The sequence below is a fragment of the Xiphophorus hellerii genome, chromosome 5 (genome assembly GCF_003331165.1).
Source record: "Xiphophorus hellerii strain 12219 chromosome 5, Xiphophorus_hellerii-4.1, whole genome shotgun sequence".
NCBI classification, from domain to species: domain Eukaryota; kingdom Metazoa; phylum Chordata; class Actinopteri; order Cyprinodontiformes; family Poeciliidae; genus Xiphophorus; species Xiphophorus hellerii.
This window is the reverse complement of record NC_045676.1, coordinates 22,370,492-22,386,174: the sequence shown is the minus strand read 5'-3', so window position 1 is coordinate 22,386,174 and position 15,683 is coordinate 22,370,492. Positions and strand designations below refer to the sequence as shown.

The 15,683-nt window shown below is 40.6% G+C and overlaps 1 protein-coding gene across 1 annotated transcript; it reads right to left on the bottom strand.

Annotated features, from left to right (window-relative positions):
• Position 1: 1 nt before the first annotated feature.
• cp110 (centriolar coiled-coil protein 110) lies at positions 2–15,434 on the bottom strand. The gene is made up of 10 exons (XM_032564164.1): positions 14,949–15,434; positions 14,557–14,682; positions 9,936–12,447; positions 8,874–9,016; positions 5,732–5,818; positions 5,211–5,327; positions 3,763–3,864; positions 3,544–3,660; positions 1,895–1,977; positions 2–1,202 (listed from the first exon to the last, which is right to left on the bottom strand). The coding sequence occupies exons 1-10, from the start codon at positions 15,084–15,086 to the stop codon at positions 1,043–1,045; spliced, it is 3,585 nt and encodes a 1,194-aa protein (XP_032420055.1). The 5' UTR covers positions 15,087–15,434; the 3' UTR covers positions 2–1,042.
• Between the last annotated feature and the right edge of the window lie 249 nt (positions 15,435–15,683).

Genomic DNA, 15,683 nt, shown 5'->3' with positions numbered 1-15,683 from the left:
ATAACACAATAGGAAACCTTTATTATCAAATATAAACAAATAAATACCAAACATACTGAGCCTTTGCACACAAGAATGTAAAAAAGCAAAAATCTACACGTATTATGGCAAATCTGTCATTTTAAAATGGTACAAACTGTAAGGCAACAAATGCTTCCAAGCATGAAAAACATCCATGTCTAAAATGTGACAGTGACATTTGGGTGTCTGAGAACAGAATAAGCAAAAGTCAAAACAGCCAAACTGTGCCAATACTATGGAAGGCCAACAGTGCTAAAAACGAATTGAAAATAGATTATTTAAATGTGACACAAGTAATTCAAATTTCATTAAATGTCATTCTAGAAATAATGGTCCCACATGTGCAGCACATCTGTTAAGGGGGATTAACACTGCTCCAGTCAATTGTCTTGCCTTGCAGATAAATTTTTCATTTATCAAAGTTTGTTTTTAAAAAAAAGTTATTAAACAGTTTAAAATTATGGCACTGCAGCATTGGAGCCATGAAAGATAAAAAGTGAAATAATTGTACACAAATCTGCATAACGCTTCAAATATGGATATATGCACAGACACATTTAAAAAACGTAATTATTTTTAACACTTTTGGCCCTCCATACTTCACCTGACTTTGTTGGAAGGCACATAAAACATCATTTTTGTTTTTTTATTTAGCACAGGTGCAATCACTAGCTCCAGAACGGAGTAAAAATGCACGTCAGGGGACTGAATACCCCTAAAGATGTGTGGAGTCCAAGTGAGCCATGAATTAGGAGCCAAACCGCCGGTGGCGTTTGTTTCCAACTCTTGAGAATATTCTGTTCTGATGAGCTACGATTCCTCTACTGAAAACTCTGAGCAATACAAGAAGCAGATTAGATAAATAATTAGTTTTCCTGAAACAGCATCTCTATATCTCCTGGGGTCGGTCAGCTACAGCATCCATTTAGATTTTACATCTAAAAGGTTTCCTGTCTAGCATTTATTCAGTTGGCTGAGGGCACTGCTAGAGGAGTTCTCACTGGGGCCAATTAGAAAAGTGTCATCGAGGTCTAGACGAGCAAACGCTTTTGGGAACCCTTTGAGGATTTGCTTTAAACTGTCCTCGTTTTGTCTCCTGTGGTTTCTCGACTGAGAATCCAGACTTTGGGCCGGTCTGCGCCGCTGCCCCCCTGTGACATTCTGCAGCCTTTTTCTGAATCCTGGAGGGAAGAAAAGATGCTTTTTATTAGCTGAAATTTTAAATGACTGATGCCACATAAAATCTCTAAAGTGTTCAAGACAAAAATAATTGAAAGTCAGTGCCAGAAACATCACTTTGAAAAAATCTAACTTTTAATTTGATTAAAATTATTCATTGGGGAAAAATTCCATCTTAGAAAATAAAAAAATCACTGGTAGCACAAATGTTGCCTCTGTCAATAGTCTTCTCTCATAGCATTTTACAAAGGTCAAACCTACATAAAGCAATGGCTCGTTGAACATTTCTGTGTTGATTTGGAACATTACTCTGTTGCCAAACCTAATGACGACCCATTTTCAGTTCTGTGTAAGAATCCACCGGATTTTTATCTGAAGTTCTACAGAATTCTGATTAACCTTCCAAAGTAAAGGATTAAAAGACTTCTTGGTGGTACCAATAAATATACCATCAGTGGTTTCTGCTTAAAACAATTACTCTTGAGTTACTTTCCACTGAATAAAGGTGATTATATTTTTTCTAAGACTTCCCATTGTCAGATTATGGGGCAGCAATACAAGATGAATGTATTTTAGAGCTTTTAACACATCCTTGACAGGGTGTCAATAACTGTGGCTGGTACTGCATATATTTTAATGTAGGCTGGGTTCAACTTGTACTGAACACACTCGGGTACACTGAGGGAAAACTCACATCCTTTCTCTCTTTCTCTCCAGGGATTTCTGCGTCGCAGCAGACAGAGAACTCTTCCCTCGGGCGCAACCGGCATGTCCGTTCTAAACAAGATTAAACACACACACACACACACCCACAGGCGCAGCTTTGTCAGCAGAGATAGGAGGGACCAAAGGGTAGAAATATATATACAAAGGACTTGAGTAATTCAGTCTTCTAACCATAAAGGCGCTTTTAGTATAAAAAATAAAATATGTTTGTTTTTTATTTTTGGCCATTTCTACTTTGGTCTCCTTTGTCTAAAGGACATCTACCTTGATCATTTAAGTCATGGTGCCATAATTGTTTAGAGAAAAATTGTTTATTGTTGCAATCTGCCTAAAAATGCAACGCGTAAGTTTACTTCTAAATTTAGTTAGTGTTGACAAGCTGTTAGGTCTGAGAAGATGAGTTTATGTCTGTTTCTATGAACGTTGCATGTGTTACCTCAGGAAGAACTTGCTGCACCCTCTAGTTTAAGTAAGAATGTCTACAATGATTTTCAAAGGTGAATATTTTTTATTAATGAGGACCAGTAGTGATATCTTCTTGTTTTATCGTTCTTAAAGGGGCGGTATTTTTTGTGCTTTTCCAGCCACATAGTGCCATTTTATAGCAGAACCAAGTAACTATGTTACCTTCAGTTGTTACAAAAATGCTGTATATATCAAACATAAGTTAAAAGAAATTTGATTTCACAATTTAGCTTCTTGAAATTGGGCCTGTGTCTCCTTAAGAAGCTACTGCTCTTTCGGAAACTCTGACTTCGGTACATCAGCATAACAATAATCCTCCACTATGCCGTTAACAACCGTTTTCACTCAGCAGTTCATCATACTCCCGGTTCCACCAGGTGTTTGCTAATTGCTGCTGCCGCTAGTCTGAAGGAGCTGAGTGGGAGGAGGGTTGCTCTGTGAGGCAGAAGCTCAGCTGGAGGAGCTTTGAGAGATCAAGGAGTTCTCAAACATGCATGAAAGAATCAAAGCAATCCATGTTTTTGATGAGGGAGTAACAATACAAGATGGTATAAAGTTTGAAAAAGTCGGGCGCGCAATGGTGGCGTAGGGGATAGAGCGACCCATGTTTGGAGGCCTTGAGTCCTCGATGCGGCCGTCGCGGGTTCGACTCCTGGACCCGACGATATTTGCCGCATGTCTTCCCCCCTTTCTTGTCAGCCTACTTTCATATAAGGGACACTAGAGCCCACAAAAGACCCCCTGGAGGGGTAAAAAAAAAGTTTGAAAAAGTGAATTTTACATTATACCACCCCTTTAAAGAGAAATCTGTATCTAGAGGTCAAAAGTTAATGGAAACTGGAGATCTAAAATTAAATACAAAATTCTGATTGGTGCGTCTCTAAATAAAACAACACATGATACTCCATGTGTTGTTTTTTTCATTGCATGTCAAGTCCTGGTAAGAGTGATCAGATAAAAACATTAAGGCTAGAAACGAAACACCCATTTTTACTTTGACTCGACATAAATGAAAAAAATAAATAACTGAGCCATGATACAAGTACGCTCCATGGTACTTTATTACGGACCCAGATGGTCCAGAATCACCTGTTGTGCACCTGCATCTAATTCCACCACCCCAGGATTTACCGCACACTGTGGGGAGATTACCTGCCGTCTGAACTGCCTCTCCCTGGCCAGCTCTCTGTCCCATCTGATCAGCTGCATCTGCTCTCCGGCTGACAGACTGAAGAATATGTCGTAAACCTCATAACGGGCAGCGCGCAGCTGGAGAGAAGAAACAATTAAAACGCAGAAGATGGTTTTAATGATTAGCTCGTAACGGCGCGAGTTAACAGATGTCTGTACGGCATGTGTTTGTGTTCACACCTGCAGAGCGACTCTCTCCTGCAATAATACATCTTGCCTACTACAGCGATCCACTCTGCTGGCGCTCTGCTGCTGGAAGGCTTGCAGGAACTGCTGCGTGTCCTACACACACACACAGATACACACACGCACACACCCCGCAACATATGGAGAGTACTGCAAAAATATCCATACAGCCTATGCTGTTCCATATTTTGTCTTGTTGGTGTTTTGTTTGGGTGTAATGTGATAAGAAAAGCACAAAGCAGTTGATAATTGTGACACACTTTATAAAAAATGTGTACAAATGTTTTCAAAGTGAGGTCTGGGGGCCATTTGCGGCCCCTGGACTTATTTTGTGTGGCCTCTTGCCCACAATTCAAGAATAAATTAGAACAGTTAGAACAAAAAGACGACTTTAAATTAAAATCTACTTACAAAAATGTTAAGACGCAACACAAAGTAATAATTTTTCCAAAGCTTTCTGGTTGCCTGCTTCTATCATGGTAACTGGGACCACATCTACTCATTGACATATACTCTAAAGTACAACTTGGTGAAACCAAATCTGATTTTAATTGCTGTATTAAACCTTGGCTAGTGTTTTCAAATGAGTACTGACCTAGATCTGTTTTTCATTGCTGAGAATAGACAAAATACATTTAAAGTTTTCTTCAACTGAGCCAAAAATAAAAAGCAAACTGGACGCCTTTCATTTAAAAGGGAAAATGTGTGAAAACCACTTGAAGTTTTGGATCTATGATCTCATTCCTACAATAATCTGATTACTTTTTTTGTTTAATTAAAAGAGTTCATGGCGATTTCCCAGTCTGAAATTCACATCATAAATTGGTCCGATATCAGCCTAAAAAACGAGTACCGGGTTATATATGGTCTGCATCTAAAAGAACTCTGGTAGAAGAACTCTTCTAAAGCCTTTCTACCCAGCAGCGCTTGGATGCTGGGTAGAAACCAATAAATATGCTTGGATGCAGAGTCATTGGTTAATAATAAATCAGTCAATTGTTGTTGTTTCTCTATCACCTTGATCAAGCCGTTTTTTTAACAATCCACACAACAAAACAAGTAATAAAATTACGTACGATTCAAGCTGATATCATATTGGGTCAATATTGGCATCAGCCAATAATCAAAGATGCGACATCAAAATCATACCAGAAGTGAAAAAGTTGTATCCCTAGTTCATCCATGGTTTATTGTTGAACAGGATTTTAGTTTTTAAAAATTATATTTCTTCTGTCTGCGAGTGGTTTGAGGTGACGATTTTGACACGTGACAAAAAGTTTGGACACTCCTGGTCAATCATGCAAAATCTAAGAAAGTACATTGATATTTCTGTTTGTTAAAATAAGAAAATGTGAAAAAAAAGTCTCAGGGCATGAATATGTTTGCCAGCCACTTTTTATCATCAAACCGTGGTGAGCGTCAGTCCTGCTGTTTTTACTCACCCTGATGGTGCGCACCAGCTGCGCAATTCTCTCCGTCCGAAGAATCCTGCGAGTTAGAAAGCCTTTTACGGCTGCAGCCACCAGGGGGCGGCAGCGCCGCGAGAGCGGGCTCAGGGGCTGATGAAGCCAGAGAGAGAGGGAAAAAAAGAGGGTGAATAATGATAAGAGAGGGGGAAGACAGAGGAGAATGCTAATTCCATCAATGACAACCAATTAATTTCCACCACGGCATCTCAAGGTCCTTTTGCTGGCATCTGTTCGGAGCATCGGCGCAAGTGGACTCGCGGCTCATCATTAGAACAGAGAATAATAAACAGAATAATAAGCAGCTGATGTGCTGTCACTCACTTGTTGATTCAAGAGCCGCAGCTTTAAAGGGTCACGTTTGTTAAACAAATGGGAACTCGGGTTGTTGATTAGATCCGGCACAATAGCACGCGATTGGTGCTGATTACGATTAAAAATATGTGGAGCGGGATAAGAAACTGCACAGGTAAAAGGTGGAGATGTTGTGGTAATACCTGAGGGAGGCTGGAGAAGGTCAACGCGTCCCCAAGTCGAGAGCAGGGAGACACGTCCTGCAGGAGACGGTAACGTGTTGCCAACACCTGAGATGGGCAGAAGGAGAGAGCATATATGAGGATGGGTGTGTATGTGTGTGTAGGCACAGGTGTGTGTGTGTGCGTCTGGGAGAAGACAAGGGTGGAAAATATTGAATTGGAAAGGACAGCAAATGAGGCAGGAGGAAGAAATTAATTGAGGGTAGAGAGAAGAAGACAGAAGGGGAGTGACAGGGCACAGAGGGAAGAAGGATGAGACGAGGACCGGAGAGATCCGGGGAAATTAATACAAGCAGACGGTAAGAACAATGTTGGAGGTGGAATAATAGAAAACAAAAGAGGGAGCGAATAAAAAGAAGAAGGAATCATTAGCGGCGGCGCTCAGCGGGACGATCTGGCGCTTAACCACAGACGCTCATGAATTAAGCAAATTATCTTTCCCTTTTCTGTGTCAATTCCCTCAGTCCCCCCTCCTTCCGCCCTCCGCCGAAGAGTCCGGCCAGCTCGCTCTCACCGCGTCACAGAGCCAGAGAGAAGTCTTCTTTATTAAACAGCTTATGTTAATTATATTGTTGTTAAGGATACATAAATTAAACAGAGACCACAATTAACAGGGCGAGGACGGCAGCCAAGAACAAATATACGGACACGGGCTATGGAACTGGGAACAGGTTGCCAGAGAACAGCGGGCGTCCTTGAAGCCTTGCATGGTCACACACACACACACACGCCCACCCCCACCGACACGCGCACACGCCCACACGCATACACACACACAAGCACAGGGAAACAGGCAGCCGTGCCAGCTTGTCTTTTAGGGATGTAATGAAACATTTATGGTAGAATCCCCCTTTTCCTCCAGACTGGGGGGAGTCTGAAGGTCTCTCGTAACGACCAGACGTCTGCAGTCTGGCCCCAGCCCAGGAGCTCACTCTCACAGGTAGGCACACGACCTGCACGGGAACGCTTATGTGCTTTTAGTCTCAAAAGAAACATTAGCAGCCCGAGTTATTATTCTTCTGAAACAGTCAGAAATTCATAAAGCGCTTTCCAAAAAGACAAAGTCGAGACGAGCCAGACGTTGATTTATAATTCCTCAAAGGTGACTTTGGGTGAGCCAAGAACCCCGGGCAGGGTGAGTTATTGGTGCCGTTCTGGAATTACGCTGCACAGAATCTGTACGGCAATAAGTGATGCAATCCGATGCAAGAGGCAGGCCAATGGGAGGATGCTGTGCTGTTACAATACCGTGCCTCAGAGTAAATGTTTTACTGCTGTTGGGGTTAAAGAAAGATACAGATGCAGACCCACTTGTTATTGGCCCCGCTGGTAAAGATGTGCAAAAAGCTGTGAAATAAATTCTGATTTAAGTGTTTTGTTGTTTTTTTTAAATCCAGCTTTTCATTTGAGAACATTTATTCAAATGAAAAACAAACAAAATCATGTTTGGAGATGCTTGTTTTTAACAAAATCGCAAGCAGCTCAGTTGTTGCCAGTCCAAACAACCCCATGGATATTCATGGAACTGAAACTGGTTTATTTGTTTAAACTTTTACTTTCCAACTTTCCTTTTAAATACCTTTTAGAGTGAGAAGATAAACATTTTATTGCCTAAAATGCAATAGCAACATTCCTATAGTGAATATTTGATCATTTGTATCTACAGCTAAAAAAAATAGCGTTTACTAATCTTTTGTTGTTTTTTTTTATTATTAATAACTGTATAGCAAAAGTTGTTTAACAGGAGTTTGTTTTATTAAAGAGAATTTGAACCAGGTGAATCTAAAAATGCCACTCGAGAAGTTCAGGGTAAAACAACATCTTAAATGCAAAATGTATATATGTTTTTTTGGCCATTTTTAGGAGTCTACATGCCAGTTAATGATTACTCGATGTCTATATTAGTAGACGATTATTGCAATTATCAATTAATCACCATTAATTCGACTAATTGTTTCAGCCCTATTTTCAATTTCACAAACAGTCAGCAATTCCAATACTTTATGAGTAATTTATTTTTTGTCAAAGTGAAGTCAAAAATCAAAATAGTACTTATTCGCTTATCAAATACTTTTCACTGTTATTATCAGAAGTTGGATTAAAGGCAAACTAAAGAGCGTTGGGACTAAAACAAAAGGCAAAAATACACGATAAAGGCTTCTGTGATTCTGTTGTTGAAACATTTCCTTGGTGCTTGTAGAACAGAGACTGTTGGACTGTGAGAAACCGAGTTCACTCAGTGTCTCCTCAGTCTAATACCTTCCTGTTTATCACCTGCTTGACAGCGAGAAGTTCCCAGCTGACTGTTTAAACTCCCCATCTCCCCGGCTTGTCCTCTCTTGAATCCTGCTCATAAAACGACTGCAATATTGAAGTAATCAAAATCTAATTTGACTTCTCAGGACTGTCTCATGATTTGATGATTAAGGCGGATCGTAAAAACAAAACAAGAGCTGTTTCATGGCAATTTATTGTTCACAAGTCCTACACTTGAAAAATAAGAACTACAGCATTTCTTCCTAGTTGAACAGACTGTCCATGTTATTCAACTGCAGAATAATTTAAGTGGACCACAACCGTCCATTGCCAATCAGTGCCAAGGAAAATGAATGGTGCTCCGGGATTTGCGAACGCCAGCCAACAGCGTGTCAAGCAGCATCGCGCCAAGTTATTTGTGCTTCCCAAGTTGCATTTTCTTTCGAACATTTTAGATTTGTTCTAGGGAGAAAAAAAATACTCGTGTAGTTGGAGTTTCCGCCAATGTTTTTGAGCGACGCGCCACTCAAATCAGAGAAATCTGTGAATACTAAACAACAAATGGGTGGGGATCCAAATATAATGTATTTGTGAAAGCATGTCCTATAAACTCTCATATTTTGATATAAAAGGTTTGTTTTCAAACAAAAAGACCATAAAATAGGGTTTCTACACAATCTGCATGACCTGTGCTGGTACCTAACACATACACAAACACACTCACTGCACTTGGCTAACAAATGAAATTAGGACTTTTAAATAAAACATAAGTACTGACTATGGTCTGTACTCATGTATTTAAATTTGTAGGCACAGCTCTGCTTTAATTATGTTTTAATGATCTCACCTGTAGGAGTTCTTCCTGCTGCTTCCTGTGCTCCTCTTGCAGGGCTCGGACTTGAGCTGCATGGATCTGTTTCAGTCGCTCTTGTTTACTTTTCAGTGTCTCTTGTTTATGAAAGCTGCAGCCTTCGGACAAATACACCCCAGCTAACGTTGACAAAAACAAATGGTCAAAAGTTAAAAATTATTTCAAGGCCAAATTCAGATGCAGAATAATTAGAGAAGAAAGCCGTCCTTGATCAGGAACAGCTCTAACTGATGACCAGGTGGTCAGAAAGTCAAAGTAAATTTTCCAACCAAACCATGCACCAGATATAATGATCACTTTTCATTGAGAGTGGGCAAAGGAAACTGCAAGCAGTTGTTTTTAAAGGAACCTGCATTTTAAATGAATTGTCAAAGCACATCTGAGGTTCACTGAGGCCGCAAGAAAGCAAGAGAGAGCAAGATTTTAAGCAAATAAGTGGAAGGCTAACTGGAACATAGCAAAGTTTTATCCTTTTGAACTTCTCTGCATTTGAAAATGTCTAGAATATGCACACAAAGATAAGCGTTTCTGTAATGCTAGCTATGCCAACTGAGCTTCTCACAAATATTTGGGCTAAAGTCGGTTTAAAATAGGGACTGTCCCAATCTAATATTGATATCAGACTGATCATATCTAAAATCTCTGACAGAAACACTCCACTCCAGCACTGAGTCCGCCCCAGCATTTCTATCCAGCAAGGCTTGTATCCTGCATGCAGACTCAATGGTTAATAATAAATATGTCAGTTATTCCCAAACCTGTTGTTGTTGGCTATTCTCTTAGTAATGTCACTTGAACAAGTCTTTTTTAACATGCAACACTATAAAAAAAAGTAATGAAAGTATACATGATTCGTGCTGATATCGTATATCGTATAAACTCTAATTGGTGACTTTCTTATCCTACTATCTTTCTACTTAACTTCATTTATTATAACTAATTATTCGTGTTTTCTCTTTCAGGATATCTGTTCTACTGTTTGAGAGAAATAAAACCTGCAAATCTCAAAACCCCGATAGTCCTTCACTCTGTCCTTACCTGTAGGAGTGCCGGAGTTTGGTCTGACCATAGAGTCCACTGCTCGGCCCCCTCCTTCATTCATCTCCATGGTCCCCTCGGTCACATGCATGAGCAGTCTCCGTTTGACCTTAGACACCCCCGACTGATCTTCAACACCACTCTCTGGAGTCAGACCCTTTGTCTGACTGTAACTACACTGTGAGCCGAGGTCGGATCCTGATCCTTCCTGCAACCAAAGGTCCGACGGTGTGTCCACGTCATACGACCGATTAAGAGACTGTGAGGGAGCGGGGCCCTCAGAGCCAGCAGATATATTCCCCACTCTTTCCTTAAGATGTGAAAGGTGAGCCGCAGAGACGTATTTGCAGGCAACATTTCGGAAAATACTGGGTATTCGCATCTGCTGTGCTACGGACATTGTATTTTTAGAAGGGAGTTGCTCCGTTTTGGAAACACCACGCTGTGTATTACCATTGCCTCCTCCTTCTGGACTCATCTCATTTCTGTTTTCTTTTATTGAGGCTCGGACCTGACTATGTTGGCCTAGTTTAATCATCTCAGAGCCATTCTGTAGGGAAACATCCCTGAGACTTGACCTTGGATTAGGTCCCACATCTTTATCCATGTTCTTAAACTGAATGAATGATTGTCTTTGCCATGAGTCATCTACTTCATTGTCATCATCATCATCAGCAGCAGCATCCTGTGTGTCCTCCAAACAGCAGGAGGAATCATCCGGACCAGCGTTTTCGATTTGCTCATAGTCCTTGCTGCTCTCAAGGTTCTCATCATTTTGCACGCTGCAGTCAGGTTCCCGGCGATCGTCCAAGTTCTCTTTGACTGTGAACTCCAGATCTGAGAACAGTACCTTCAGACTGCACAGGTTGGACTCGAGCTGATCGATGTGCAGCGAACCTTTGGCGAACACGCTTGTGGCATCGTCTCCAACGATGACATTCCCAGAAGGAACCTCCGTTGTGCTCTGTTGGCAATCGAGGTTTATGTCCTTAACTCTGACCTCGTTAAAGTCAGAACTGGAATCTGATTTGGGTTCTGGTGTTCTTGCAGCATTGTCTGTTTTATTTTTGCAGGGAACGGGACTCAGACAGAAGCTTGGGATTGGAACAGAACGGTACTTCTCGACTCCGCCATGAAAAGACGGCAGACAAGGTGGCTCATAAAACGCTCCTTGGATAAGGGAGGTTTTCATCAAAGACTGCTGCTGCTGAATCAAAACACTGACCTGTTTAGGTGTCGCTATGACCTCTTGAGAACTGTTCAGCTTGTTTTTTAAGAATGTCTCTTCTTCAATGCTGAGGCGTTCCATGGCTTTTCCATCTTCTGTTACGCCTTCGCACTCAATCCTGTTTGTTTTCCAGGGTTTCTGAGGCGAGGGTTTCTCCGACCAGATAAGAGTGCCTCTCCCCTCCTTAGTCTTTTTGCCCTCTACTGTAACAGCGCCCTTGTGATGTAACTCCTCGTTTTCCTTGTCAGAAAGGCTCGGCTCCTCTGCTCGCCCTTTTGGCTTCTCCTGAATTCTATCCTGGTGCATTTTAGTGTTTTTGGCTTGGTTCCTCAGCATCCGCTGGCGCCGCCGATACTCCTGAGACTTCTTCAGCAAAGCCTGGAGGCTCAGAGGACGAGACTCCTTGGGTTGCTTTAAGTCAGCGACGTCAATCTCAATGTCTGCAGGTTCTGCCTTCGCGTTGCTGGGGGGTTTCTGAACATGGACGACTTCTGTCAGATTTAGCGACCGCTGTAAATCTGCATTGTCTGACAGGCTGTTTTTTTCTGATGAAGCAAGTGATCCGTCATTTGTTTCTGTGCTGCTATTCCTGGCAGGATTTAGTTGGGCTGTAAAAGGAATGTCAACCTCTTTGTTCCGACTGTGTGGACGACTGAATTCAGGCTGTTCAGCTCTTAAAGGATCACATCTCTGTGAATTGATGTGAAATGAGGTGCTACACAGATCTTTAGGTCCCATTATGTTTGTGCAAAAGAACGACTCGAGTCCAGTCCTCTCTAGCTCCTCTCCATCTATGGGAGGATGGCTGATAATATCAGGCATCTTGGCAATTGTATTTGAGGTGCTGTGAAGGAAAAAGCCGCTATTGTTGTTAGTTTCTTCTGTCGTCCAGACGTCAATCGTCCGGACAGAATCAGCTGTGGCGTTTTCTTGATTCTCACAAGTGATATAACCTGAGGATAGTGACTGGTGGCTTGCAGTATTAAAGGAACATGGCTGTAATCCTTGTTGGCTGTCCAGTCTCTCAGTAAGGTATTCTTCCTGGAAACTTTGCAGAGGCGGCATACTTGAAGGAAGAAAGGCACTGTATGTTGTGGAAATCTTTGGAGGTTGGGCGATGCCATTCTTTAATTTCCCGGCAGGTCCTGGTGAAAGACTTTCCCTGGTTCCAACGGAAACATCACTGCAGGACATGGAGAACCTGCTGTTGTTATGCAAGTGTGGAAATTCAAATTTAGTCTCTGTTTCTTGGAGTAAATCCTGCAGTGTTGGTGTCTTTCTCAGCTGCAAAGACAAGACAAAAAAATACAGTAATTAGACCGAAGGAAAAGTTCTTTTAACAATGTCATAAAAGGCAACAAAATGACATATGCTCTAATCAGAGTTTAGTTGTTGTAATGGTGTCAAACACCAGTTTTGTAACCAAAGCTGATTTCTCTTTAAGATTAACAGCATTCAAAATACGTGTTTTTGCTTTTCTCCAGGGGTTGGCTGATTTAAGACAAAGATAAAATGTTGATATTTCAAATTGTTTTTAACATATTTTATTGGTAATTAGCACAGTTAGCAACAACCACTGTAAACAGCTGTCTCTGTGTGTATTTCATGGAGAATGTAGACTCTCAATACTTAGCAGTATCCAAAACACTGACATTACAAAACCAGAATGTTCCATGGCAGTGTTTAAAAGATAAAGAGCAGAAAATGGAGGAACTTTGCAGAAATAAGTTCAGCCTTCCTGTTATCTGCTGAAAGTCTCACTTTTTTGCAACTGCATGAATGACCAGTGAAAATGTTTCCTAAATGAATACAGCTGAATTTTAAATGTCTTCTTAAATCTTTAGACTTCCCTGCCTTTATTGTTAAAAACATCTCACTGAAACTAAAAAAGCTTAGCTTCTTCCTTCAGTAACGACTTCAACACTGACGAGTGTTGCTATTAGCGCAACCCATTAGCACTCAGGGTATTTAGTGACCAGAAAGTGATCAGATTTTGAAGTTTATAACTGGTTGGTCAAGCTAAAATTCCTCTAATTCAAATCTTCAGCTAATTTCTCAGTGATTTCCTCATTAAATTGAATCTTCATACGTTTTTTATTTTGTTTAGACCTCTATTATATAAAAACTGTTGAAACAAAATATCTTCAAACAGGGAATTCTTTCCAACATGATCTGGGTTTCAAAGCAAATTCACAAATTTAAGGAAACAGACACCAGTATGTGGAGATAATTCTTCAAAATATATAAAGAGAGAAAGAATAAATGTAGATACCATTTTAACAAATTCCTCCACAGCAGTCTGAAGAACACAGCTATCCTCACCCTCACACTAAAGTGTTATGATAACAGAGGATTTAGAAGCTATTTATGCTTTAGCATTAAATTAAAAATATTTTTTAGCCAGTGTAAAAATTACTTTTGGAGAGAAAAAAAATGAGAAAAGAACCAAAGATTTTGGGGAGTAAAATTAAACCAGTTTAAACTGCATTTATCCAACTGGAAGCACTTGTTAATTCATCTTTCTCGGATACCTAGGAGGAATCCTCTGTGGTGTTCCTGGTAATTTTCTTGATTTATCTTCCCCATAGGAGACCTGATTTAAAAGACTGCTGGGGTGTTTTACCTTTATTAAACTACTGTTGCAAATCTTTAGCAACTCTCAAAGTCCCTGGGCAACTTAAATCTATGCATCATTGTCCAGCAGAGGTAACTATCACCGCATGTTCCTAATGTTAATGTTTTAAACCAAAGTGAAGCTATAAGTATTGTCCTCTCCGCTCATGCTTCCACTGTCCTCAAAAACTTTATTCTTTAAAATAGCAGGAAGTTATTTCTCCCCCCGGTGAGCAGCAAGTTAAATACTGACAGGTTTGATTCTGTTTCCCCAAAAATGCACCAAACTGAACACTTTCACTGTTATCAATCTGTACAAACTGGATGTTCTTTAAATGCACATCATTTTGAGTTTGGTATGAAACAAATCAAGATTAGATATGCGTTTTAATAACTGAGGGTAATTTTGTAATCACTCAATTTTCTGTTGGACCTCTTTTAAGGAACCAGAAGCACATTAAAAGTGCTAATTCAATTAAACTCAAACATACTTTTTTTTTATCCCACAGGAAATCTAAATGGTATCTCAACTCATATAATCCAAGTATCTTTAAAGAATCGCCATGGATGGTGATGCAGTGAGCAGAAAAGACAAACTGAAAGCAGTCAGCCTTACAAATCTTAACTAAATAATGTTGCAGTATAATAATCTTCAATAAGTATTGTGACAAATATCATCAAAATGTTTTCCACTTTTCTTCTTAGAGGTCAGACCTCAAAGAAGAAATTGGTATTGGCCAGCAATAGCCTTATCTTTGCATCCCTGTGCAGTATAATTACCTGAACGCTGTACAGGATAGTTTGCACATGGGCCATTCTGGAGTCATCCTTGAGCTTTTTGCTGGCTCTACCTTCCTGTGCTTCGTCTCTGTGTCGCCTCATCTCTTCTCTCTGTGTCCCTGAGAGCTGTTTTCAACACAAAGCACACACTGGTATTCTTAAACGAAGCATAAAACTAAAAAGCAACAGCACGTTCAAGCTCTTTTTAATATTCAACAACGTTTAACCGTGCAGTAAACTTCACATCTGGTCAGATTGTACGATGAGCGGTTTCCCCCGGAAAGTATTTGTGCATTTTCATGTTAATAAATGGCTACAAGAAGCCTAGATCATAAAGCAGTGACTGCTACCGAGATGAGCAGAGAACAACTGTCTTAAAACTAGCATCGTACCAGTGGAGGAAGGATAGGTCGTCCATAGAAGTGGATGAGGGAGGATGCTGATAAAGGTCTGCGGTGTTCCTCCTCTTCTGCCTCATTTTTCTTCAGTCTAGAGAGACAAAGCTGTGCAAACTCTGCGTAGTTCTCCATCAAGTTGCATGAGGACACAATAGTCGATAACTGAGGGTATTAACAGAACTAAACTACACCAATGATGTTTGCTAACGCTAGCTGACACCGGCTAGTAGCAGCTAGCTAAGTTAGCTAACATAACGTTCCGTGTTGGTAAGCTGTTTATATCATGACCAACTACTCAGCTCGAAACACCAACTTGTAGGAATTGGGTTGGTAGAGGTTTCCGGTTTACCGAGAAAGAAGGGATGAAGTCTATCGAGCAACAGCTAAAGAAAGTCTCCATGGTGAAGGACCAGTGTTTACATTTTACCCGCCTCTCCTCCAGGAGCAACAGCCGGTGACAGTTGGACACCGCTGGGACGGTGAGAAAACCCGGAGCGGACTACCAACGAGGTGGCACCATCCAAAGACACAGCACAACAAAGCTACACTTTCACACATGTAAAATGCTACAAACTTTACAATATCTATCCCTTCAGATAATAATAATAGTAATAATCAGAGAAACTTACAGAGATATTTAAATACATAGTCTTGATTTTGTTTTTTTTAATGTATTTTCTAATTTTGTCTTTGTCTGCATGCCTCAATTGCCTATCACTTTGCTGCTGT